The sequence below is a fragment of the Crassostrea angulata genome, chromosome 8 (genome assembly GCF_025612915.1).
Source record: "Crassostrea angulata isolate pt1a10 chromosome 8, ASM2561291v2, whole genome shotgun sequence".
NCBI classification, from domain to species: Eukaryota; Metazoa; Mollusca; class Bivalvia; order Ostreida; family Ostreidae; genus Magallana; species Magallana angulata.
In genome coordinates this window covers 59,218,627-59,243,643 of record NC_069118.1, presented here as the reverse complement: position 1 = coordinate 59,243,643, position 25,017 = coordinate 59,218,627, and the positions used below count along the sequence as shown (strand labels likewise).

The 25,017-nt window shown below is 34.9% G+C and overlaps 1 protein-coding gene across 26 annotated transcripts; it reads right to left on the bottom strand.

The window, feature by feature from the left end:
* Window positions 1-1,450: 1,450 nt before the first annotated feature.
* On the bottom strand, window positions 1,451-23,438 carry LOC128161660 (uncharacterized). Of its 26 annotated transcripts, XM_052824992.1 has the most exons (10): window positions 23,384-23,436; window positions 17,984-18,087; window positions 16,079-16,158; window positions 15,654-15,859; window positions 12,710-12,777; window positions 9,698-9,760; window positions 4,562-6,289; window positions 3,339-4,271; window positions 2,755-2,834; window positions 1,451-2,407 (listed from the first exon to the last, which is right to left on the bottom strand). In XM_052824992.1, the coding sequence occupies exons 7-9, from the start codon at window positions 6,255-6,257 to the stop codon at window positions 2,776-2,778; spliced, it is 2,688 nt and encodes an 895-aa protein (XP_052680952.1). In that variant the 5' UTR covers window positions 6,258-6,289; window positions 9,698-9,760; window positions 12,710-12,777; window positions 15,654-15,859; window positions 16,079-16,158; window positions 17,984-18,087; window positions 23,384-23,436; the 3' UTR covers window positions 1,451-2,407; window positions 2,755-2,775. The 26 variants fall into 26 exon arrangements, with proteins under 26 accessions (XP_052680952.1, XP_052680963.1, XP_052680955.1 ...); XM_052825003.1 differs by lacking the exon at window positions 17,984-18,087 and having other exon boundaries at window positions 16,075-16,158; window positions 23,384-23,412; XM_052824995.1 differs by lacking the exon at window positions 17,984-18,087 and having other exon boundaries at window positions 23,384-23,411.
* Window positions 23,439-25,017: the final 1,579 nt, after the last annotated feature.

Here is a 25,017-nt window from a genome sequence, read left to right as displayed (position 1 = left end):
TTATTCGTAATGTTTTAACAGACAAAGACAGTTGAAAATGTAAATAGTATCTAGTATATAAACATGTGGCCTGTTCCAAAAACTAAACCCCCTCAAGCATCTAGAACATATGGCTCAGATTCAGCATCCAAGCCTGTCAGGTGTATTGGTATCATAAAGACGTACCATCCACGCAAGTTTGGTGAAGTTAGAAGCAGTAATAACTAAGATATAATCATCGGAGGGCACTTGCTTCAAAATCCTTAACCTCAATTAAGCATTCAAGCTTGTCTGATGCATCAGTATCATAAGACGTGCCATCCATACAAGTGTGATGAAGTTAGAACCAGTATTTACTTAGAATTACTACCAAAGGGCACCTGCTTAAAAACTTTAACCTGTTTCAAAAACCTTAACCTCCTCCGTCATCTGCAATTCATGACCCAGATTCAGCATCCAAGTCTTTCAAGTCTATAAGGAGGTAGAGATGCACCATATGGTGAAGATAGGACAAGTAATTACTTAGATACAGGACCTACACCAAAAACTTTGCATGTCCGTACGCCGACGCCGGGGGTATAGCATAAGCTTTGCATGCCCGACTCCATTTCGGTGAGCTTAAAAAATCCAGATTATTTGTTCTGAAACGCCCCCTCTATCGCTTCAGGTTTCAATAAACAACCAAAAATAGAAAGTTTACGGGAATTTTGCATTGTAAACAAAATTGAGCACTCCGGATGATAACTTAATAAATGTGCAAGGTGTTCCGAGTACTTCCGAATGGAGAAAAAATGTTAACATATCCCATTTTGAATCTCTGTACGATGTTTGTTTTTTGTTTATGTGAAATTCTCCTCCCATGAACAGATGATGAATTAAAGAGGAAATCTTGGAAATTTTTTACCCTTTGATCAATTTGAATTGTACTTCATTGACAGGCTTGTTTATTTTAATCAAAAATCTTCAAAATATGAAGGAAGCAATAACTTGAAACAGGCTATTGTACAAATTTAAGAAAATGATTTGTTTTTAATTTTTATAAAGGGCGAACAACTCCTCAAAAAGTTTTCAAGTGCAAAACATTCACTCAGTGTTTCTGAATTCTCTCCTGAATTAGAGCTATACTACTTTCATATTAAAATATATTTTTGGTGTAGTGTATATTCATCAGATTCATTCTGTTCACCTCAATAATACATGAACTATCACAATATAAACTTTTACTTTATTTTAAGATTATAAGAAGGTGACTAACTCTTTTTATTTAGGGAGGTATTGGACAGATGTCAATGTTAGTGTGAAAAAGTACATTATTATCAAAATACTTTCACCGTTCAGAGTTTTTAAATTTTACAATATCTAACTAAAAATCTTTTTCTAAAACTTTTTGGTGACAATTTAATAAGAAACTTCATTTTATTGTTTATTTCAAAATATAGTACGTCACAACATGATACCATCTTAAAACTGAAATATACAGATTTGAAATCTTCCCCTTTGACTATGATATTAAGTTAATATATGCATGATTTCCTGTGTACCTCTCAAAAATGAAAAACAAAACTTCAATACACACAACAAAACGTTCAAGGGACAGCTTTAACCTTTCACCAAACTGCATCCGGCCTTATAAAAAAAATTCAAAGAATATAAATACAGGGCAAAAGTGTAAAAATACTGATACTTTACCTATTACGAACTACAGAAGTTATACCTTGATAAAACATATAAAAATTACAATCATTGGTTACTGCTTAAGTCATATACAAAGAACACAGAGTCTATTGGTGACACTTTGTATTACCATAACATATGTAATAAAACAGTAATAAATAAATAATTTTTGTAACGCTCTATATAATAACAGTATCACTATAGCGAACTTTATATGAAATGGACATGACATAAAACATAGTACATGTATAGGCCACTTAAAAAAATATAGTATTGAACATTATTTTACTACAAATAAAAATGAGGATAATTAAAAATCGTAACCAAAAAATCACAAGATAGACAATTCTCAAAAGTAAATTAAATGCTAATTAGAAAAATTGTATTCCATTTTCTTTTAAAAACTTTGAACGGATTTCGCGCGAGGAATACACATCGGAAGACTGTCATAAGTAGGAATGATCACCATAGATAAATTGTCTTTCAAGTGCACAGCCTCGATAAATTAAGTGGCAAGCTTCCGTCGGATCGTAGGATTCGGTTTATTTTACGGATAATAATCAGTTCTTGTCCTGGACCCGATCTACGTAATGCTAGGTAGGCGAACACAAGGGTTTTGTATGTAGGAAGGAATTTTAGTGGAAGCCAGTGCAAGTCAGCTAGAATAGAAGTGATACTAGCCATTTTCCTTTTCTCTGTAACAAGCCAAGATGCAGTTACTTCACCACAAGGCATGGAGATAAAGTTTGCTCACCTGCATAAAACAGAAATAACAATTAATGATATTGTAAATGATTATTTTTTATCAATTGAATATTATTACATGATGGCATATCTAGGAGGGTTAAAATTAATTCTCAAATCCACAAAGTTTAATTTTGCTAAAATATCAACTTTATCTGAATATCTGATCGATGTTTTTTCCCCATATAGTAAAAGAGCCATGTTTGGATGATCTCCAAGTGTGAAATAAACAGGAGTCAGTATTACAGTCCATGTGAATCATACACAGGTCAATTTCAGCTGCAGATGTTGAACAAAGTGACAAACAACATGTGTGGTTTTGAGAGCAGACTAGATTTGTACAGAAACATTTACAACCTGTCAATATCCCAGCTATCTCTATTCTACAGCTGTTGAGCTGGAAAAGACATCCTCATCAGTTGAGTGTGTGTCCTCATCTACAACAAACATCAATTAGCTGTTAGTTAATAGATATTATACAGTACATGTATATATACATATATTGATATAGCTAAGTTCACATAAAAAGTTTATAGACCAACTTCATTTTTTAAATCTCAAATGTTTTAGCTAGTCAATAAAATTGATTAAAACTAGTTGTAACAAAACACATAATTACAAATATATGTATCATTATGTCTTATTACCTAATTAAAATGACCTCTAATTAATTAAATCAACAAAACACATTGCAATGGTACTGTACAATAACATCCAATTATTGGGTTAATATATCCACTTTCTACAAATTTTAATAGAAGAAATAATTTGCAATGACTGGTAGATTCCACTAATCCTGTTAACAAAGATTTGTTTATATTGACAAACAATCACACAGATAAACATGTCTTACATGTATCTTATTGACTGATAATTAACACGGACTGTGTGTCTTAGTTATCTATATCTAATTAATGTGAATGATAATGACTCAGACTTACCTGTCAGAGCGTCCTGTCTGGTGATATACCTGTAGACACACACCTTGTTGTTGTACCCTGATCCGACCCAGAGACGGTGAGTGTTGACATCATAACTCAGGCTCCGTGGTTCATCCATCTCTTGTGATTTTGTCAGTAGATGTGACAGGAACTGACCGTCCTTGTCTATCATCTGTACTGTTTCGGTTCTATCATCACACACCAGGATGTGTGACAGCGCGTCAGTACAGATTCCACGTGGCCATAGTTCTGATCCTGATGGATGTCCTGTGTAGGAGAAACGATGTCTTCCTCCACGCTCTGTCACCACTACAGCACCATACATAGAGAGAAAGCTACAGTCAGACACCACGACATCCCCATTGTTGTTCTCTGTTATATAGCGAGGTTCTCTATACAGACCCAGTCCTGTGATGTCGTTCTGTATGGTCTGTGTGAGTTGTCCACTCTGGTTGTACTGGGTTACCTTGCCTGTCCTTGTATCATTGTTAAACATCCCGACCAGTAGATCCCCAGTGGACGGGGACCAGTACACACACAGTGGTCTCCATTTAGAGAATATTTTTTTCCTTATCAATGTTTTCGTTGTTTTCATATCCTCTGATCGTTTCTTAATATTATATTTCCTATCTTTATAAATCAGTTCACTCTCACTGTTCACTGTGTGTAATCCTACACCACGACATGAATCCTTCACACGATGTAGAGGGACACCTGTTATGTCTGTCAAGATGAGATTGTTCCAATCACTGACCCAGACCCGGTCTGATGTCACACAGGAAATGTGATCACAACGATCAACACCTGTCACTGTGAGAGAGTGAAGTAACTCGGGGGGAGACATCAGTTTCAGCAAACACTGGTTTCCTTGCTGTGGTTTTTCTGTCCCTGTGGTTGGGATTTCTCTCAGTGACTCCATCACATCAGCAGAGGCTGCAAGAAAATGTGCAAACATCAGTCTAAACAGTTTAAATGCAACTTATATCAATTGATTACAATGTCATGTTATTGTATTTAATTAATTGATTAATTTAAATCATACACAGATGTATCTATAAATAACTAATTATAATAGCATATTCCTGTGTATTATTTGCATTTAACTAGCTATCAACAAAATCTTGTACATGAAGTTAATATCAATAGGCTGCTACTGTCTCAAACAAATCAATAAATTCAAGACATATGATACATGATTGTAAACAATAATGACTTAGACTTACCTGTCAGAGCATCCTGTCTGGTGATATACCTGTATATAACCACCGTGTTGTTGTACCATGATCCGACCCAGAGACGGTGAGTGTTGACATCATAACTCAGGCTCCATGGTTTGAATATTCCTGATGGTCTTATCAGTAGATGTGACAGGAACTGACCGTCCTTGTCTAACATCTGTACTGTGTCGGTTCTAAAATCACACACCAGGATATGTGACAGCGCGTCAGTACAGATTCCTACTGGATCTAGTCTTGATCCTGATGGAGGTCCTGTGTAGGAGAAACGATGTCTTCCTCCACGCTCTGTCACCACTACAGTACTAGACCATCTATATATATAGTCAGACACCACGACATCCCCATTGTTGTTCTCTGTTATATAGCAAGGTCTTCTATACAGCCCCCGTCCTGTGTTGTCGTTCTGTATGGTTTGTGTGAGTTGTCCACTCTGGTTGTACCGGGTTACCTTGCCTGTGTCTGTATCATTGTTATACATCCCGACCAGTAGATCCCCAGTGGACGGGGACCAGTACACACACTGTGGTCTCCATGTAGAGTCTGTTTTCTCTATAAATGTGGTGGTTGTTTTCATATCCTTTGATAGTTTGTTGATGTTATATTTCCTATCTATAAAAATCAGTTCACTCTTACTGTTCACTGTGTGTAATCCATTACCTAATGTATCTCCACTCCATGAATCCTTCACACGATGTAGAGGGACACCTGTTGTGTCTGTCAACATGAGATTCTTTCTATAACCACTGACCCAGACCCGGTCTGATGTCACACAGGAAATGTGATCACAACGATCAACACCTGTCACTGTGAGAGATTGATGGAACTCAGCACCAGACGTCAGTTTCAGCAGACACTGGTTTCCTATGCGTCGGTTTCCTCTCTCTGTGATTTGGATTGCACTCAGTGACTCCATCACATCCTCCTTGTTGAGTGACTCAGTCATGGAGAGCTGGCTGGTGTGGAGTGTAAGATGTGTCTGGGGGAAGGCTTTCTTTATGGAGGAGAGGAATTGAAGTGCACTGAATGTTGACTGTTCATACATGTGTACATATCTCTGTAGGCTGAAAATATGTCTGTTTGTTTCTATCTTCTGTTTTAAATATCTGTGTTTGAAATCAAAGTCACATAACACTTTGTTCAATAGATCATATAGCACATAGTTAATGAGATCCTTCAGTCTCTGGGCCTTTGTTAACATCTCTGATTGATAGCGGGAGAATTCTGTGCGACAAGTTTTGATGTCATCTGTGATTCCTGTCATGAGAACAGGTCTGTAAAAGAGAGCCTCACTTCTGATGGTGTGAATGGTTCCTCTGTGTTGTTGTTGCTTTGTTTGATATGTTAATTGTATACTTTTAAACTTGTGCCTTCTTTTTATAAGAGTAATTGGGAATCTATGAGATTTATGTCCGAAGCAAGAATCACACACAGGAACTTGACTAGATTCACAGTACTTTATATAAACATGGCTAGGATGTCTCCCACAGATCTCTTGTGTTGGGATGTTGTTGAATTTCTCATGATGTGACACAACATTATGGTCTATTGTTTGGAGGTTTTTCACATGGTTTTCTTTACACTTTTGACACAGATCACATGGACACGATACACAATAGTACTCTGTGTCCCCGGGACACTTAGAGCATTGATGTACTTTATATGTTGTACTTGCTGGGTCCATGGTCTGGAGGGTCTAGGTGTTTATATCATAACCTGCAAGTTCAATGAAAACAGAGAGTGTTGTCAATCAGTGTCACTCATGTAAACTTCTTTCTTTCAAAACTGTTTTATAGACTTTAGAAAATTTTAATTAAAACAGATGTAACTTTAAGGTAAAAATGTATTTCTCTTCATAAATATGTGATGGTTCATCATTCTTGTACAGATCATAGAAGACTCAAACAGTAGGAAAATTAAAATTATCCCCCAAAAATGACTGTGTAGAAGTGAGAGAGAGAGAGAGAGAGAGAGAGAGAGAGAGAGAGAGAGAGAGAGAGAGAGAGGGAGAGAGAGAAAGAGTCTCTCTAATAAAACTGTATAATTTCTGAGCAAGTATGATCATCAACTAAAGTTTAAAATCAGAAGTATGCTATGTTCATGCATTTTTTATCTCTCACACTTTCTCTGCCAAACATGTACTTATGTGCATATGTGTCTTTCTCTTTCTCATACTTGCTATGCCTAACTTTTATTCTCTCTTTCAGTCATGTGATTTATTTCTTCTCTCTCTCTCTCTCTCTCTCTCTCTCTCTCTCTCTCTGACTTTATCTGATAAATATATACTTGTGCTCTCACTTTCTATCTCCATGTCTTTCTGTCTTTTTCTACTAACATGTACTAGCGCTTCTCTCTCTCTCTCTCTCTCTCTCTCTCTCTCTCTCTCTCTCTCTCTCTCTCAGACTTCCTTTGCTAAACATGTACTCTTTTCCTTTTTTCTCTGATTTCCTTTCCAAAACAGGTACTCTTGCTCTTTTTCTTTTTCTCTCTCAGACTTAACATGTACTATTGCTCTTTTTTTTATTTTCTCTTTCTATCTAACTTTCTCTGCTTAAGCTTTAACTTCCTGTCAAACATATACATATAGTATGTACACATGTAAATCTATCAGATTTATGTACTTTTGCACACAGTCTTCCCTCTATTTCTCTCTCTGTACTTTTGCTCTCTTTCTCTCTCCCTTGCTTATACTTTCTTTATTAAATATGAATCTTTTCCCTGTCTTCTTTTTTTAACATGTAGCCTTCCTCTCTACCTCTCTCTCTTTCTTTCTTTTTTCTCTGTATGTGTATCTCTCTTTCTCTTTTTTCCTCTTTCAAACATACTTTAATTCACTCTTTCTTTCTCTGATCAACACGTATTCATGCTCCATCTATTGAACTTTCTATGTCAAACATGTCCGAGGGTTGTCCAAAAAAATCGTGGACAATCGCGCTTTCGTCATTTTAAATGGATCTATAAATACATAATGTATATCAAAATCTTTGTCATAAAATTTCGTATCAAACTAAAGTGCTTTTGAATGTTTTCAATAGAAATAAACTAAAATTCTAATGTATCAAAGAGTCGCGGAAAGTAGGCACGGCCCAGCGTAAAAATTGTCCAAAGTTTGTAATTGAGTTTTTAATTATGAATAGTTATAGTTTTTATAAAACATTTCAAAACTTCATAATCTTCTATTAATTTATGATGTAGTCTGTATGGTGTAAGTCATTTACATACGTAATTTAAAGCTATTTTCAAACTAGCAGAGGACTTTGAAATATATTGCGGCAAGAACGTGTCTTTAAAAACACCTAAAAAGCGACTACAACTGACCACGGAACAGCGCGCCATTATATAATTGTATCAACTGAGGCAAATCACAGAAAGAAACAAAATAAATGGTGTTGGAAACACGAAAAACATCGACATAGTTTGAATTTACTTATTCACAAGTGGCACAAGCGATATTTTGATGGAGTATGCGATTTTACCCTCTGACCAAACGGTGAAAGTGGCATATTACTCTCAGATAAACCCAGGCCTACGACGTTATAGAAACGTCATTATAACTTGTCGTCAGACTGGGCCATGTGGCCTGTATAGGCAATGAATATATAATGACAACTTCAATACAAAAACATACATTGCTCTTATTTTTATACGCATACATTATTTTACACTATATTAATATATTATAATACTTTCTTGATAATGGCACCATAATTTAAAAAAAATTACATGTGTCCATGAACTTTTTGGACAACCCTCTCTCTCTCTTTCTCTATCTCTCTCTCTCTCGTTTCTCTCTCTCTCAGATTGTCTGTCCTTAACATGTACTCTCTATCTCTCTCTGTAAGACCTTCTCTCCTGAACATTCAGCTTACTAGTCTATCTCTCTCTGTTTCTCTCAAATTTTCTCTCCTCAGTATGAACTACCTTTCTCTGACTTTCTCTCCTTAACATAAATGTACTCTCTCCTCTCTCTCTCTCTCTCTCTCTCTCTCTCTCTCTCTCTCGCTCTCTCTCTGTTTAACATGTACTGTGTATTATCTCTATCTCCCTCTGCTTTCCATCTGTCATTCTTTCTCTCTTTCAGACTGTCTCTAAACTAGAACTTGATTTTAATTTAAGAGAAGATGTCTGACTACGATTTTGCCTTTTGGTTGATCCTGGTTTTTTTAAATGAATTGGCCCATAACTACTGCATTGGTAAGTTACAGTATCTATACAAAGCTTAAAAATTTACAGGTCCGACGCAGTTGTGTCTCAGCTCCAGGTAGAGAACAGACTATAATTGTTATCAAACCACAATTCACGTCTAGTTATCAAATGTGTGCAGAACAGGAACACAAAAAGTGTTATATGAGGTCGTTTGACTACTGGCTTATGGCCCATGCTTTGCTATTCTACATAACCTGGCTGATTATTTGACTGTCCCCCTGGGCAGATAGTTTGACAGTATTCCACATAACCACATGGATTTTTTTCCCTTGTTTGAAAAAACAATCCCTAAATGGGAATGAGGGTGGTTCTTATTTTGTTAATCTCTTGGTAAGAAATTGCTTTGTTATACTTTCATGTTAAATACTGAAATCTGATTGGTTAAGACGCAGTTAATGATATTTACTATTACCCTCAGCGTTAGCAACGCACTTGGCAACGGGTAACATTAAAAAATGTTACATGCGCGAAAATTATGCGCGTACGGTTCGCTGTAGAATTCACGTTATTCCTATATAAAAGCAGTAACATTTTCTTAAAAATTTTTAAAAAGACATTCAGTATAACAAAATAAATAGTGCCTGTTTGGGAGGATAACAGTTGAAATTGACACCCCTCGAAAACCATTGTCAACCTCCGCTTCGCGTCGGTTGACAATGGTTTTCTCGGGGTGTCAATTTCAACTGTTACCCTCCCAAACAGGCACTATTTATATAATGCTCTCAAGTAACAACTAGTTCTTACCATAGGGCTAACACAATGACTACTGCCCCCATACCCACTTAAGAGCTGTTTAATATAATGTCTATGAATGACACACAACAACGAACTTACGATAACAATAGGTCACCTGAGTAACCAAGAAAGGAACAGGTTAGCTGCCTTATGAACAGTTTATAATATTCATGAATACTATACCATATACAATTCCTCTTTTCTTTCTCTTGTCTACTGTATCTTTGAAAACCATACTGTATAGATCTAAAAAGAGACCACACAATTCTACACAATGGTACATGTATTAACATCAAAGGCCGGAACGGCCACAAATTAAGGCGTCGAGCTGACATTTTTTTCTTTTATATAGAATGATATCAATAATTTCAATTTCTGTACTAATAGTCATATCAAATGTTAGACTTAGAATAGAAAAGTATATGAATTCTGTTTTCTGCTGCTTTAAAAACAAAATTCGGTATATTTTCTAATAAAATAGGTAGTGGTGCTTTTATAATACAATAACTCATCATAGTTGCAAAAATCGAAGAAATTTCAAAGTTCAAAAATAATTTTTTTCTTTCTGCTTCAGTCTTTGAACAACTTTCACAGGTTCATAATTTGAATGCATTAACAGCGTGTCCCTAATTATAATAAAAAAACATACATTTATTTATTTCAATAATGAAACAAGATTTCCTATGGTATGGTTGTTTACAAACAAATCCACAACACGTGCTATCTAAAATGCTCGACCGAACCAACTGCATTATCGTTTTTATTTTTTGCAACAAAATTGATAGATACCTTTATCGCTTACATTTATTTTGGAGACCGTGCCCGATAACAAATAAATTTACATCTAAAATGTTATTTCTATCGGGCACGGTCTCCAATTAAAATGTGAGTTGTCAATAACCAGGGAGGCAAAGTTGGGTTTTTTGTACACAATTTAGTTGAATAAATGGAAAAAAAATCTTGTAATACGTTTAATACTTTAAGGAACTTATTTCTTATGCGCATTTAAAAGGCGGTGCAGAGCATGAATTTTTGGAAGATTGCCAATCCAGACAATCGCTAGAAGGCTGCCGAGCATTAGCTCGACGCCTTAAAAAACCAAAAGACAAGCAGGATAACACACATGTAAAAAAAGAAAAAAAACAAACAAATGCTGATGGCAGAAACCATAAGTTAGGGATTGAGCTATTCCCCTACTTAAAACAATTATGGGTGAAAATTGTGAAAACTTGATGGTCAGACCCGACACCGGTTGGGATGCCGGGGCCAGATAGTTATTGGACACTAAAACACGACATTGTCATAATCAGTTTTGTTTAAAGTTGTTGATAAGAAAGAAATTAAGTAGGGATATCTTGGGAGAGAAATTGACTCTGACCAATCATCATCATGACTTGTGTTTGTGTCTGTCTGGCAGTGTCTTAATCAATCATTTCAGGTACATGTACATGCATTTATTCAAAGAATGTTACACTAGCATTGGATCAATTTCTTTAGGATGTTCTTCATTTTACTTATATTCTGACTAGGTAATGGCTTAAATTTGTTACTCTGTGCATTGGTAGCTAAAGCAAACTTCAGTGCAATGATTTAGGAAGATGAATAAATTTAACATTAAATAAAAAACTTGCTTTAAAAAAACATGTGAAAAGGGGAATAACTCCTATTTGTTTAAGCTGTTGAAAAAAAGAAATTGAGTTGTTCCCCTTTTCACGCTGTTTGAGCAGTAAGACTCTTTTTATCTAACGTGGTGGTGTCCAAGACAATTAGCTAAATGAACCTGCACATTCGTATATGTAAACATAAAATCTAGTAATCAATTCATCTATTAATTCTATTATTGAAAGAATACAAAGATATGAGCTTAATTAAATATGATTAAAATGAACAACATTACTGCTTTAAAACTGAATACATAGGAATAAGTGTCAGCCTCGACTTGAGTTTTGTATGTAATGTAAACAGATAATAATCAATTCACTTAAACCATTGTTGAAAGAACAAGATATCTGTGAGCCAATGCTCACTAGTAATACCCCCGCTCTGATGTGAATATACAAAATTAGTAAAGTCATCATTTAACAGGAAGTGAGGTCAAATCTAATTTGTGTAGCAATCTAATAGGAGCGGATCAAAGATCTAATTTTAATTAGATTGAGTGAGGTCCGATTGGTACAAAAAAATATCCCACTATATCGCATGCCTAAACATATAGTGTATTAAAATTTAAAGCGTCTGCAATAAACAGTTGCTGAGAATTCTTTGACAAAAATTTGTTTGTAAATTTAGACTGAAAATGAACAATTTCGTCATTTAACAGGAAGCTGACGTCCGATTGGTACAAAAATATGTCTCACGATATAGTATGCCTTAACAAATAGTGTGTTAAAATTGTAAACATCTGCAATAAATAGTTACTGAGAAATCTTTGACAAAAAATTGTTTGAAAATTTAGGCTGAAAATAAACAGTCATCATTTAGCAAAAAGTTGACGTCCAGTTGGTACAAAAATATATCCCACGACATGGCATGCCAAAACAAATGGTGTGTGAAAATGTCAAGCATCTGCGATACATAGTTGTTGAGAAATTGTTGACGAAAATTTGTTTGAAAATTTAGGCTGAAAATAAACAAAGTCCTCTTTTAACAGGAAGTTGACGTCCGATTGGTACAAAACTATGTTTCATGAAATGGCTTGCCTAAATAAATAGTGTGTTAAAATTTCAGGCATCTGCAATGAACAGTTGCAGAGATAAATGTGACAAAATTTTGGTTACAGACAGACAGACGGACAGACAGACACACAAGGGTAAAACAGTATACCCCCTAAGGCCTAAAAAAAAAATTGTGTGTTTAGGGTAACACTGATGAATTAATTAGGTTAGGTAGGTAGGGATTTTTTTTTTAATTTTATCATATTTTTTTTTGCATGAATCCTAAGAATGTTTGTTTGTGCCTTATTTAAAAACGGATTTTATTTTAATAGAAATAATATAAAAGTCACAACGACAATCGAATAAAAACAGACATCTAAAAATGGTAGGATCGGGGCATTTTTGTAGGTTAGATCGGGTTACCCTAAACACACAACTTTTTTTTTTAGGCCTAATGGCTATTCCTTCGGAACGGGGGAATAATAATGATTGATTTTCTGTATAAATTATTAATGTTTCATAATTGAATAAATATACATACTATACCACAACGAGTTGTTGGTTTTTCATTAATGGACCAAATGTTACTACCTTGAATGAGGATAAAACCTAAAAAATGAACACATCATATTAAAATAAATATTCATGCATCACTTGATACGTGTTCAAATTAGTGTTCATTACATGTAAACTTTTACCATGTAGTTTTCGATAAGAAGTTAACTGCTGATGGATTACACATGTACAGCAATACCCTAAGTAACGGGAGGTCAACAGGCCTTAACGGTCACCTGAGTTCCATAGCCCATACAAACACCTTTTGAGGATTATCATATATGCATTTAATTAAGCTTCATTCTGGAGAAAAATGTTTTTAAAATCTTAAATATGGTAATGACCACCACCTTCCTACCTGAAATCTTACACAAGGACATTGATAGGAAATAACTGTTCTATATTTGTTAAATTTCAAGATAGCTTTTTATAATTTACATTTATACATGTTTTCATCGATAAAACAAAGATGGCTGGTATACATGTTTAATTATTAAAAACAACACCCCCCCCCTTTTCAACAATACCATCTGGCAATTATTCAAAAATGATTGTACACATACCATACTTCAGTATTTTTGGCCAGCCAAGTTTTACTTTAATATTAACAAGTCTACTGTTAATTTTTAAAACTTCAAATACTGTTTTAGTTGTTTTGTTTTAAATAAATAAAAGACCTTTTTAATTCTTTTTAGGTTTTTCCACCTTTCAGGTGAAAGACCTTTTGTATTTCTTATGTTTTTTATTATTTTTTTTTCTTCTTTTTTTTCCAGGGACAGCATTTTTATTTCTAAAGATATTGAAACAATTTTGTTTTTATGATATTGACCATTAAAAGTTATGGTACCAAATGACCCTTTGCTTGATAACTCCCAGAACTTACGAAGTTATTGCCCTTGTGTACTAAGAGCATGTAACCGCACTCCTCTGAAACCAAAAGAGATGGAGACTTGAAATGTTTACCAATGTCTTAAGTACACTAATAGGGTTCTTCATTCTATTCATACCTAAAGGATCTGAAGCCCCCTTCTAGTAGTTATTGCCCCTGAATGTATTTGAATTTCTATAAAATCACTTTCAATTTTTTTATTATTTGTCATACAGACTTCGGACAACTTGGGATGGAAGCGTCTACCTTGGCCGAACAAAATGACATAAAGGTCAAAGGTCAAGGTCATTTGAAAATATGTTCAGTACACTAAGAGGGTTCTTCAGTCTATTCATACCGAAAGGATCTGAAGCCCCCTTCTAGTAGTTATTGACCCTTAAAGTATTTAAATGTTTAAAAAATCACTTCCAACTTTTTCATTTTTTGTCATACAGACTTCGGACCACTTGGGATGAAAGCGTCTACCTTCTATCAATTCAATATTGCCAAGTGTCAATTTACCATGTACCAGTAGTTTTCAAGATGAAGTTAAAATTCTTAATGGATGACAACCAGCAATTAACCTTAATAATAATACATGTTCAATATATGGGCATATTTGACATTTGACCCCCCCCCCCCGCCTCAACTTCTGCCCCATGGCCTGAGGACCACGAGCCTCACCATTTAATATCAGGACATTGTGAACATAAAACCAATGCATGACTTTCTCTGTGATAGTACAGAAGTAAATACCAAGTCAATACAATTTCAATCTGTGGCCACATTGGCCCCGCCCTAGGGCCTGAACCCTGACCCAGGAACCATGAATTTCACAATTTGTGTAAAGGCATTCATGGACATTGTTACCATGTAATTAGTTTTTCTCAAATATGTATTGGGGTAGAGAAGATTTTTAGTACCGTGGTAATATATTTTTACTATATATGGACATATTGGTCCCCCCTAAGACCTGAACCCCTACTCAGGGGTCATGAACAGAACTTCGGTAGAGTACTTCTTAACCATGCATTTCATTTTTCTCATATGTATATGGAAGTAGAGAAGAGGATTTTCTAAGATTAAATACATTTTTACTGTATGGCAATATTAGCTCCACCCTAGGGTATGAACCCCTGACCCAGGGGCCATGAATTATAAAAATTTGGTAGAGGGCTTCATGGACATCATTACAGTGAATTCATTTTTTCCCCAACATTTGTGGAAGTAGAGAAGTAGATGTTTGATATTTAAGCTTTTTTGTATATTCAGCCCATCTATGGCACCCCAGGGGTGGTAGAGCCATGAGTTTCACATTAACAATTTTGATTTCTCTTACCATAGAGATGCTTTACACCGAAAATGGTAACAATTGGCCTTGTAGTTTTTAAAACGGAAGTTAAAAATCTAAAATTTTTATTAATGCAAGACACACACCGAACAACGACGGACGAAGACTAATTGCAATAAGGGTAGGTCACTTTAGTGACTCAGGTGACCCACAAATACATGTTCAATATATGGCCATATTTATCACCCCTGCCTCCTTTCAACTTATGCCAAGGCAACACAAAAAAGGAAATTCATCAAAAATGGAATTACAAATAGGGTTGGGTTTAAACAATAATTAAAACATGTTTGTTAAACATGTATATTCAATATGGAAAAGTATTTAAAATGAAATCAATGGTAATTGTTTATAAATGTTTTTATGAATAATTTAAATGAGCAAGTTTTACAAAATCATGTTTCATAATGAAAATGTTTCATCATACATGAAATTATAAGTCATTGTTATCCATTTAACAACAGTAAAGATATGCATATGATGACATTGAAATTGTGACCAAACATGATGCATTGCAAAAATTATTCTCTCTTCTCTCTCTCTTGCTCTCTCTCTCTCTCTGACAAGACGCATTACCTATTATTATTTAATTATTTAATTTAAATTCTAAATTCAACAAAATATTTGCATGATCAAGGGATAAAATCACATTTATAGTCTGTCCCAAGATATTTATGCAGCACATTTGAACGATTTAAAAAAAAATACTTATACCTGTGAAAGAAGTGCACTTGTAATAGTTGAAAGGGATAATTTCCAAGATAATTTCATTGACACATTATCAACTGTCACTCAGAAAAATTCACAGGAACGAAAACAGATTCCTTACGGAGATTTATAATGGGGAATGTTTTCTTTACTCCATTTGGAATACACTCGGAATACATCGCGCAATTTTTCAACGTTATCATCTGGGCTTGCTGCAATACAAAATCTCTGTAGACATCACATTTTTTAGCATTGTATTGAAACCTGATACGCTAACAGGGGCGTTTCGACTGAGAAATCTTGGAATTTTTTTTATACTTTTGAATGAACATCGTTTGAACTCTGAAGTATTTATAAATATCAAGCAATTAAGCAAAATGTGAATCCAAGATATATTGGGACAGACTATAGTGCTGAATTCATTTACCTACTTTACTTTATATATGTTCTGTTCTTATCACTTATTGTAGATGGCTGTCATGTGTTCACTTCCACTGGCCAAAATCTGTGCCTGAATTAAAAAGAAATATTTTAAGGTATGGTGAACCACGACCCCTGTAACTCTAGTCAAGAGCTCTACCACATGCACTCAGCTACCCAGGCCAATATCCTCAGTTCATATAGCCTCAACTACTACACTCCTCCTTTCTTAAGTGATCTTTGCCCTCGAAGCTAGATCACTCCAGGTTATTCCCCCGACAGGAGTAAACCTGTTATTTCCAGGGGCAGGTCACGGTACCAAATGTAATAGAAAAGGAGGAATATTAAAACATATGGCTGGACCGGAAATCGATCCCAGGACTCCAACCTGGGACCCCTGTAACTCTAGTCAGGAACTCTTCTAGTGAGCTATACCCAGGCCGATATCCTCAGTCCATATAGCCCCAGCTACTATACTCATGTATGTACTCTTGCATGAATGTTCAATTAAACTGACACATCGTTGTTATTTATTCATTGCGCCTCTCCAGAAATCAAAGTTTTATTTGAAATTCTCATACCTGATTAAAAATACCCAAACAGAAAAAATAGCCTACGGGATCATATCAATGACTTGTGTGTAAATCATGGTTTTGAGATGATTTCGGTATAGGAAAATTTCACATGCAAATGAGTTAATGGATCATGATTCTCGGGTGATCTGTTAAACTAAACAAATTGCAAGAAAACCATGGTCCTGGTATGATCTATTGTAACTAACAACTCATATCAAAACCATGGTCCTGGTATGATCTGTTGTGACTAACAACTCGTATCAAAACCATGGTCCTGGTATGAACTGTTGTAACTAACAACTCATATCAAAACCATGGTCCTTATATGACCTGTTAAAGGACAATTATACAATAATTTCTTAAAGAAAAAAATGACCACTATATTGTCAATTATCAAATATGACAAATAGTATACATATATGTCACATGAACTGTATCGTTAAGCCAATATAATCTGAATTAGAACGCAGGATTAAAGTCTTCCATAATTTAGATGATAATTATATTGTTATTTCAAACTCTTCTAGCAATTATTACATGAATTATTCAAATTAAAATATTATGTATGCATTTCAAAACCTAGCTGCAGGTCTGTAGCTCCCGGTCTGAACTAATGATGCATGTACATCCATGCATTAGTTGCTTGCTTCACTTAATAAATCACTTGATAGTGTATTGTAAATTAGTCTTTATCAAATATTATTTACCTCAAGTGAATAAGAATATATTCCCCCAAAATACTTCCATAAATTCACTTTATAAATATGCCAAGATAGAGCAAGATGCCCAACAATAACAAATTTTCCTGACATGTACATCACATTTAGGCTCCAAGATGAACATTCAAAATTTGCAACTCAACTTCCTGTTATGCAGAAATCTTAATTCTTAGTGGTCAGTTTATCTGGCAATTAACGAATCATTTCAAACGCATGCTCTGTTGTCTTTTAAGATAATAGCACATACCAGAATCACAAGAAAATCATAGCAGACTCAAAACCAAGAAACAAACCACATCAGGATCATACTTCCTTATTTGTCACCTATGATTTGGGTATGATTCATTTAATGGATCATGTCTAAATCATAGAACAAAATCATGAATTTGTGAGTTGGATATGATTTTTAAGTGATTTTGATATGATTTCGTAAGAAAAATTTTTGTTTGGGTATTGACTACCCTCCACAAACATCACGAAAAGTTTATCTACATAAACAATTTATATAACACTTGTGTGCTCTCTATCACTCTCTGTGTATACAGCTCTCTCTCTCTCTCTCTCTCTCTCTCTCTCTCTCTCTCTCTCTCTCTCTCTCTCTCTCTCTCTCTCTCTCTCTCACCTGTATTGTCGGATACATGTGTGGTGGTCAGGGTTATGGACCATGCCTATCATATCGCCTCAGTGGTAAATTGTCTGACTATGCACGGGTCCCGGGTTTGATTCCTATACAACATCACGATAATTAATTTTTCATTGATATAAATTTGGTTCAATACCGGATGTTGCACATCTTCGCTAACCAAGTGTCCGATTCGTTTTTCTCATGGAGATGAGACAAACAAATTTGCATTAGTTTTTGGTTTTTTAAAATACCTCTCAAGTACAGAGTAAAAATTTTAGAAACTTCCTGGTCACTGGTATCATACAGAAGTCCTAACATTAACCTATACCTACATGTAATTACAAGTTGTTCGAGGGGAAAATAAATTACAAAGCAGATCACATCGTACAATGTAAACATAATTTAAGCAAACTTACACATTTCTTTTCTCAAACAGTCACAATTTAAACTTAATCAATAAAATCGTCCTTGCTCTTTCCTACATGTAAAAAGTCGTCTGTTCATTACACGGCCAAATGCATTCTCTCACCAGAGGTCGTGCTACAGCGAAGCAGCACGACCTCTGGTGATAGAATGAATTGCAGACGTTTAGGCCCCAACATGTTTAGGCCCCAAGACGGTTAGGCCCCAGGTTAGATGTTTAGGCCCCAAGATGTTTAGGCCCCAAATGTTTTGGCACCTGTTGTTTATAGTAATAACTGATAGTTGAAAGAACATGGCTTTTAAGCACTTTTGTAAGAATATTACCAGAAGTTGTTGCAGCTAGTGGCAATATTCTAGGTGCATGTTAATATAATTTTTTACAGAAATAACTCTAATAGTATTGCCAGAATGCTGCCAGAAGTTATTGCCACTAGCGGCAAAACTCCAGCAGTATTGCCACAATGTTACCAGAAGTTGTTGCAGCTAGCGGCAACATTTCAGTATAGTCTGTCCCAAGATATTTTTGCCGCTTATTTTCTTAAATTATTCAATATAAATACCTCTTGGTTCAGACGATGTTCATTCAATAGTATGAAAAAATCCCAAGATTTCCCCTTTGAAACGCCCCCTCAAGCTTGTCGGGTATCAGTACACGGCTAAAAATAAAAAAGTCTACGAGGTTTTTCCATTGCCAAGGAGATGAAGACGCCCGGATGATAACGTTTAAAAATTGCGCGAGGTGTCCCGAGTACTTCCGAATGGAGAAAAGATGTCAACATTCCCCATTATAAATCTCCGTAGGAAATCTGTTTTCGTTCCTGTGAATTTTTACGAGGGAAAAATGATAATGTGTGAATGAAGTTATCTTGGTAATTTTCCCTTTCATCGATTTTAATTGCACTTCAGTCACAGAAATGTGTATTTTTATTAAAAATTGTTCAAAAATGCAGCATAAATATCTTGGGACAGACTATAGTATTAAAATCTGGTTTCTGGTACCAAAAATGTGTTGCTGTAATATTGCCGCAATATTGCCGCATTGTTGCAGCAATGTTTGGACGTTTCGGCATCCAATAATTTCTACCCCAATTAGTTTCGGTCCCAGATAATGAATATAATAAATAATTAAATATTGATAACTATTCATAAATTCCGTTTTAATGCTATAATTAGCTATAACTACAATTTAGCGAGTTAATATTACGTAACTATATCTTTATTTCAGTCATTAATATACTCAAAGATATAACTTTTTTGAGTTAGGGGGGATTCAACCGACCTGTAGTCAGGGAAAAAAAGGATAACGAAAGACTAAACAAACGACATTAGAAAAGGAAATATTCAACCTTTATAGAAAGGGCTGTGTTGAATATTATAGAAACGATCTGTATATATATACGAGTTGGTTGGTGTACCGTGGGGTGGGTTGATCCACGTTTGCACATACATGTATAAAACAGGTTTGATGCCACAAATGATTATAACATTCCTATATTTACAACTACTAAAAGAATCTTTTCTCTTCGGTCAGACACTTGGAGAAAGATAATGCCCATCATAAACTAATGCACCACAAGTTAATTCACCAGTTCACCGCCCATTCACACTGCATGGTCTGATTACTTCATTTATTTCAAAATGCATATACTGTTTATAAATAATCACGTTTTCAAAGAATTAATGTACGGCATAAATTTTAGACGGCCATAAATGCTACCTCTACCATTCCTGCCCAGTCAGAAATTGATGCATTTTGTCAGTGACTTTGTGACTTGTTTGCAATTTTAATAGGTTTCATCATTTAACAGATGTCAGTTTCTGACACCATGTCTGACACCAGCAATCGTGTTTATTTCAGCAGCAAAACCACCGCACACTGCCACTTGTTGTAAGGAAAGGTTATATACATGTACATGTATCAGTGGTGTCAGAAGCAAATTGAAAGGGGGGAAGGGGGGGGGGGGCTAGACTTATCAGAAATATTGACAATCAAAAAATAATGATGGTTATAATTATGTCTAATGTCTAACTTTGCAAAAAAGAAATTAGAGGGGGGGGGGCTATATAAGCACCTTAGCGTCCTATGTACTTTATGTATATAATGAAATGTCAAGAATATGAGGGATATCATGAACTTCTGTACTAAATAGGATAATCAATGAAATCGAATTTAACGATTAAAATTTAACTATACATATTTTTTTAAAACAGCGTTTTACAACTCAAGCTTGTTGCCCCCCCCCCCCTACGCACCCCACCCCCTGCATCATTATGCTGTGAGTGAAATGTTACAGGGTTAAAGTACAACAAACAACAAAATTTATCATGAGTGACGGAATTATTGTTTTGTAAATCAATCCACTTGAGTGTTTAAATCAAATTTAAAATAACAATTATATTTACTATAAAAAAAAAATCACCAAAATCACTCATTTGAAGCATAGGCTCAATTCAAAAGGCTTACAATTAAAATGCATGTAAATATATACAGTACCTTTATTCGACAAACATCAAAATACACCGATGATAAGAAATTAACAAATGCCATTCAAAGGGCTGTTTTTCCTATTTTACAAATGATCCCCATCAATCAAGATCATGTGACTGATTTGTAAATAGGTATTTAAAATTACCTGCACGTTATTCATTTCTCTATCTGTCTGTCTGTCTGTCTGTCTGTCTCTCTCTCTCTCTCTCTCTTTCTCTCTCTCTCATTCATCGATTCTTCATTATTCTGGTTGAGTAAACGTATCTACAATGAGCTAGACCTTATATTGTAATTTGACGTTTCAATAAAAGCGGTCTATTTAATTCCATTAACAGACCATCGTCTTTTTTTCATTTAAATGGAGTTATTGTACAGTTTGAACAAGTCTACCTATTTATAAACATTCCTGGTGCCGCTCTATTGAATCGTTCGTCATCGCTCTATTTCTCTTGTGCTATGAACGTTGTTTATTTTGAGAAATTTAAACCTAAGTATCCAAGTGTTAGGCAGACCTTCTCAGTTTATAATGAAAGGAAAAATGCTATATGGAAACATCAAAAGTGATCATGACGCTGTTGTTTTTTTTCTCTTGAGCTACATGTACATGAATGCATTCGGTGTATCTTCTGGTGTTTAAGGTGATTTAATAACAAAAACATTTAGTCTAAAAGAGAGAGCGTAGGCAATGAATAGACATACCGGTTATTCCCAAACATTTTCATATCTTCTCCTACAATCATCACCTGTTCGGATTACCAGTAACACCCCCCCCCCCCCCACACACACACACACAAAATCGATATACACATACGTATATTTCACTATCATTAATACCCCTGAAGATAATGCACATACCTGTAAATGATATTCTGTATACTATTAACATCTCTTTAAAAACCAGTGCTAAACTTATATATTATATATGAAAGACCAATCCTTATTTACCCATAATTCTTATCCGGTCTTTTTTAGATATTTAAATGTCCGCAACAGATAAGAATCCTTTACGTCACGCATTTGGAATTCAACTTATCATGCTAATACATTAACGAAGCGTATTGCTACCTGGTTGATACCTTTAAATATTTTCCAATAAATGTATATGATTATATATACAACGGATATCAAGATATCGTTTTTTTTTCAGAAAAAATGCATCCAAATGGAGGGAAGCGAGTTGGTGAAAAGTCAAACACTCGAACCGTCAATGCAACTGTCATTTATGTGTCTTTAATTACAATGTCAATAATTATGTTCCCGTCACTACTTATCAATATCAATACAATACTGTAACAGTGTTTTTACTTTTAAAACTTTACAAGTGGTTATCTTTGGGTTGTGTTTGGTTTCTTTCCTTTTTCTTTATATATTATGGCAGAATTTACTTTTCTATAATTATGGAACGTCACGTGACTATTTTGGATTTGTCTTCCATGATTTGTATCTTAGGTGGTATATAGATTTATGACTTTAAACAGACTGCAAGGAGTTCATTTATAATTTGGATCTATATATTTGTTGGATAGAAATCGGTCCTACATGTACATATAACAGGAGGATGTGGTCGTCCGGCCCTCATGCTGTTTCTCCGTCCCTGTCCTCATCACGATTCTAGGAGTCATCTCGGGGATATGTGTGGAACTAATCGATTGAAACCCATTATAATCATGTTCCATACGGACCCGAGGGGAGGGGGGAGGGATACATTAAAATTGTCAAAATTTGATAATTTAAAAAAGCACCTCAGCGTCCTATGTACTTTATGTATATAATGAAATGTCAAGAATATTAGGGATATCATGAACTTCTGTATTAAATAGGATAATCAATGAAATCGAATTTAACGATTAAAATTTAACTATATATATTTTTTTTAAAACAGCGTTTTACAACTCAAGCTTGTTGCCCCCTACGCACCCCGACCCCTGCATCATTATGCTGTGGGTGATATGTTACAGAGTTAAAGTAGAACAAACAACAAAATTTATTGTTTATTTTGAGAAAATTAAACCTAAGTATCCAAGTGTTAGGCAGAACTTTTAGTTTATAATGAAAAGAAAAATGCTATACGGAAACATCAAAAGTGACGCTGTTGTTGTTGTTTGTTTTTTTTAGCTACATGTACACGTATGCATTCGGTGTATCGTCTGGTGTTTTTAAAAGGTGATATAACAATGAAAACATTTAGTTAAAAGAGAGAGCGTAGACAATGAATAGACATAGTTCTCAAACATTTACTTAATGTTATTTTTATATCTTCTCCTGTAATCATTACCTGTTCGGATTACCAGTAACCCCCCCCCCCCCCCTTGCACACACAAAAAAATCGATATACACTGACGTATATTTTAGTATCATTAATACCCCTGAAGATAATGCACATACCTGTAAGTGATATTCTGTATACCATTAACATCTCTTTTAAAACCAAGTGCTAAACTTATATCATATATGTACTTAAATCAAGGACCTTACATGTACCTTACCTGAATAAAGACCAATCCCAATTTACCCACAATTCTTATCGTCCTGGTATTTCTCACAGGGACCCTAGCGGATAATGACGATAACTCTGTCAGCTGTGCAGTGTTAAAGGCAATGTTTTATCTATGTGTCTATTTCAGTATGATCTTCTCATATATCTTAAGCATTATAGCTGCTAATTATTTTGTACATGTATGAAATTGTGTTTTATTTTAAATGAGCCGTTACCCTGTTTGCTTAAGCGGTATTGATAATTTATGCACCTACTGCCAGTTGTGACGTTTTACTCTGTTTCAGGATAAACTATATATCACTGCGATAACTGGCCAAGAAATCTCAATAATTGCTTCTTGCTTTTAGGATGTAAACAATTGTCAGAAACACACTAATTAAACAAGTTTGCCTTTTCATATTTCAGCAATTATGCTTCATCGATAAATTCAGTCATTTTCAACGCATTAATTTATAGTTGAGGCAGTATATTTATTTTGTTGTAGCTTATTCCAAAGTACTGACAATGAATATTACATAAATTACATTTAATTGAACTTCAACCGATCAATGGCACACTTTCTTCTACAAGTGTGCATATGTTTTCAAACATACAAAAAACTTAAATTTTACGATACAAATATGTTTAATTTTGGACTGACCCACAGGGGCATCGTATCCGCTCTAGATACACTCTATGATATATATAAAGAATACACATAGAGAGTGTAGAGCGGATACGATGCCCCTGTGACTGACCTGTGATTTACCTTATTTTGTAAATTACTCAGTCTGTAGAAACATTATTTTCATTACAGGCACCTCAATATTCATCAGACAATATTTACTACTGATGGTGACACTTTACTTACTGCTGACTTTCTCTCAAACACGCTTATCGACCTCGGATTGTAAAATTCACGTGCAAATCGAGTCGCCATTTTACAATTGTACATGTATATAAAGAAACCACATTTTACGATGTTTCAAAGATTTTCAGTTCAGATTTTTTGTAATCAAATAAGAGATTGAAGATATATGCTGTAAAACGTCTTATGGATTTCACGGCGTGTCAGCTCGTGTATCTCTAATTTGCAGCAAACGCTAGCTTTTTTGTGAGAAATAACAATCGGTTTAACTCATGCGATATTCCATTTACATTTACATGTATGTTACATTGTGAATGGTAATGTAAGGTATAATAATTTTGTTCACTTAACAGTTTCTGACGAATTTTTTCACAATAAACTGAATAACGCAATTCGATGAGCGAAGTACAACCTGTGACTTTAATGCGCCCGTCCAGGCTGTTATTAGAGAACCTTTTCTTTGGTTTTGGGGGGATTTTTTTCTCTAACAGATGACATTATTTACACATGTACGTAAACATCGCCCCGTTTAATTGTTCTCAAATAATTTTTAACTCGCGAGTACAACTCTATTATGAGCTTTCTTCGATATTTGTTTCCATGTGTTAGTATATAAATAGAGCCTGTTTGGGAGGGTAACAGTTGAAATTGACACCCCGAGAAAACCATTGTCAACCGACGCGAAACCATTGTCAACCGACGCGAAGCGGAGGTTGACAATGGTTTTCTCGGAGTGTCAATTTCAACTGTTATCCTCCCAAACAGGCACTATTTAT

What these genes read in the sequence shown, in the direction of transcription:
- LOC128161660 (XM_052825006.1), bottom strand. Translation starts at nt 6,257, where the DNA reads ATGGACCCAGCAAGTACAACATATAAAGTACATCAATGCTCTAAGTGT. An exon ending in CAGACAGGATGCTCTGACAG is followed by an intron (nt 4,272 to 4,561) that starts GTAAGTCTAAGT and finishes ATTTTCTTGCAG; the next exon opens with CCTCTGCTGATGTGATGGAG. An exon ending in CAGACAGGACGCTCTGACAG is followed by an intron (nt 2,835 to 3,338) that starts GTAAGTCTGAGT and finishes TGTTTGTTGTAG; the next exon opens with ATGAGGACACACACTCAACT.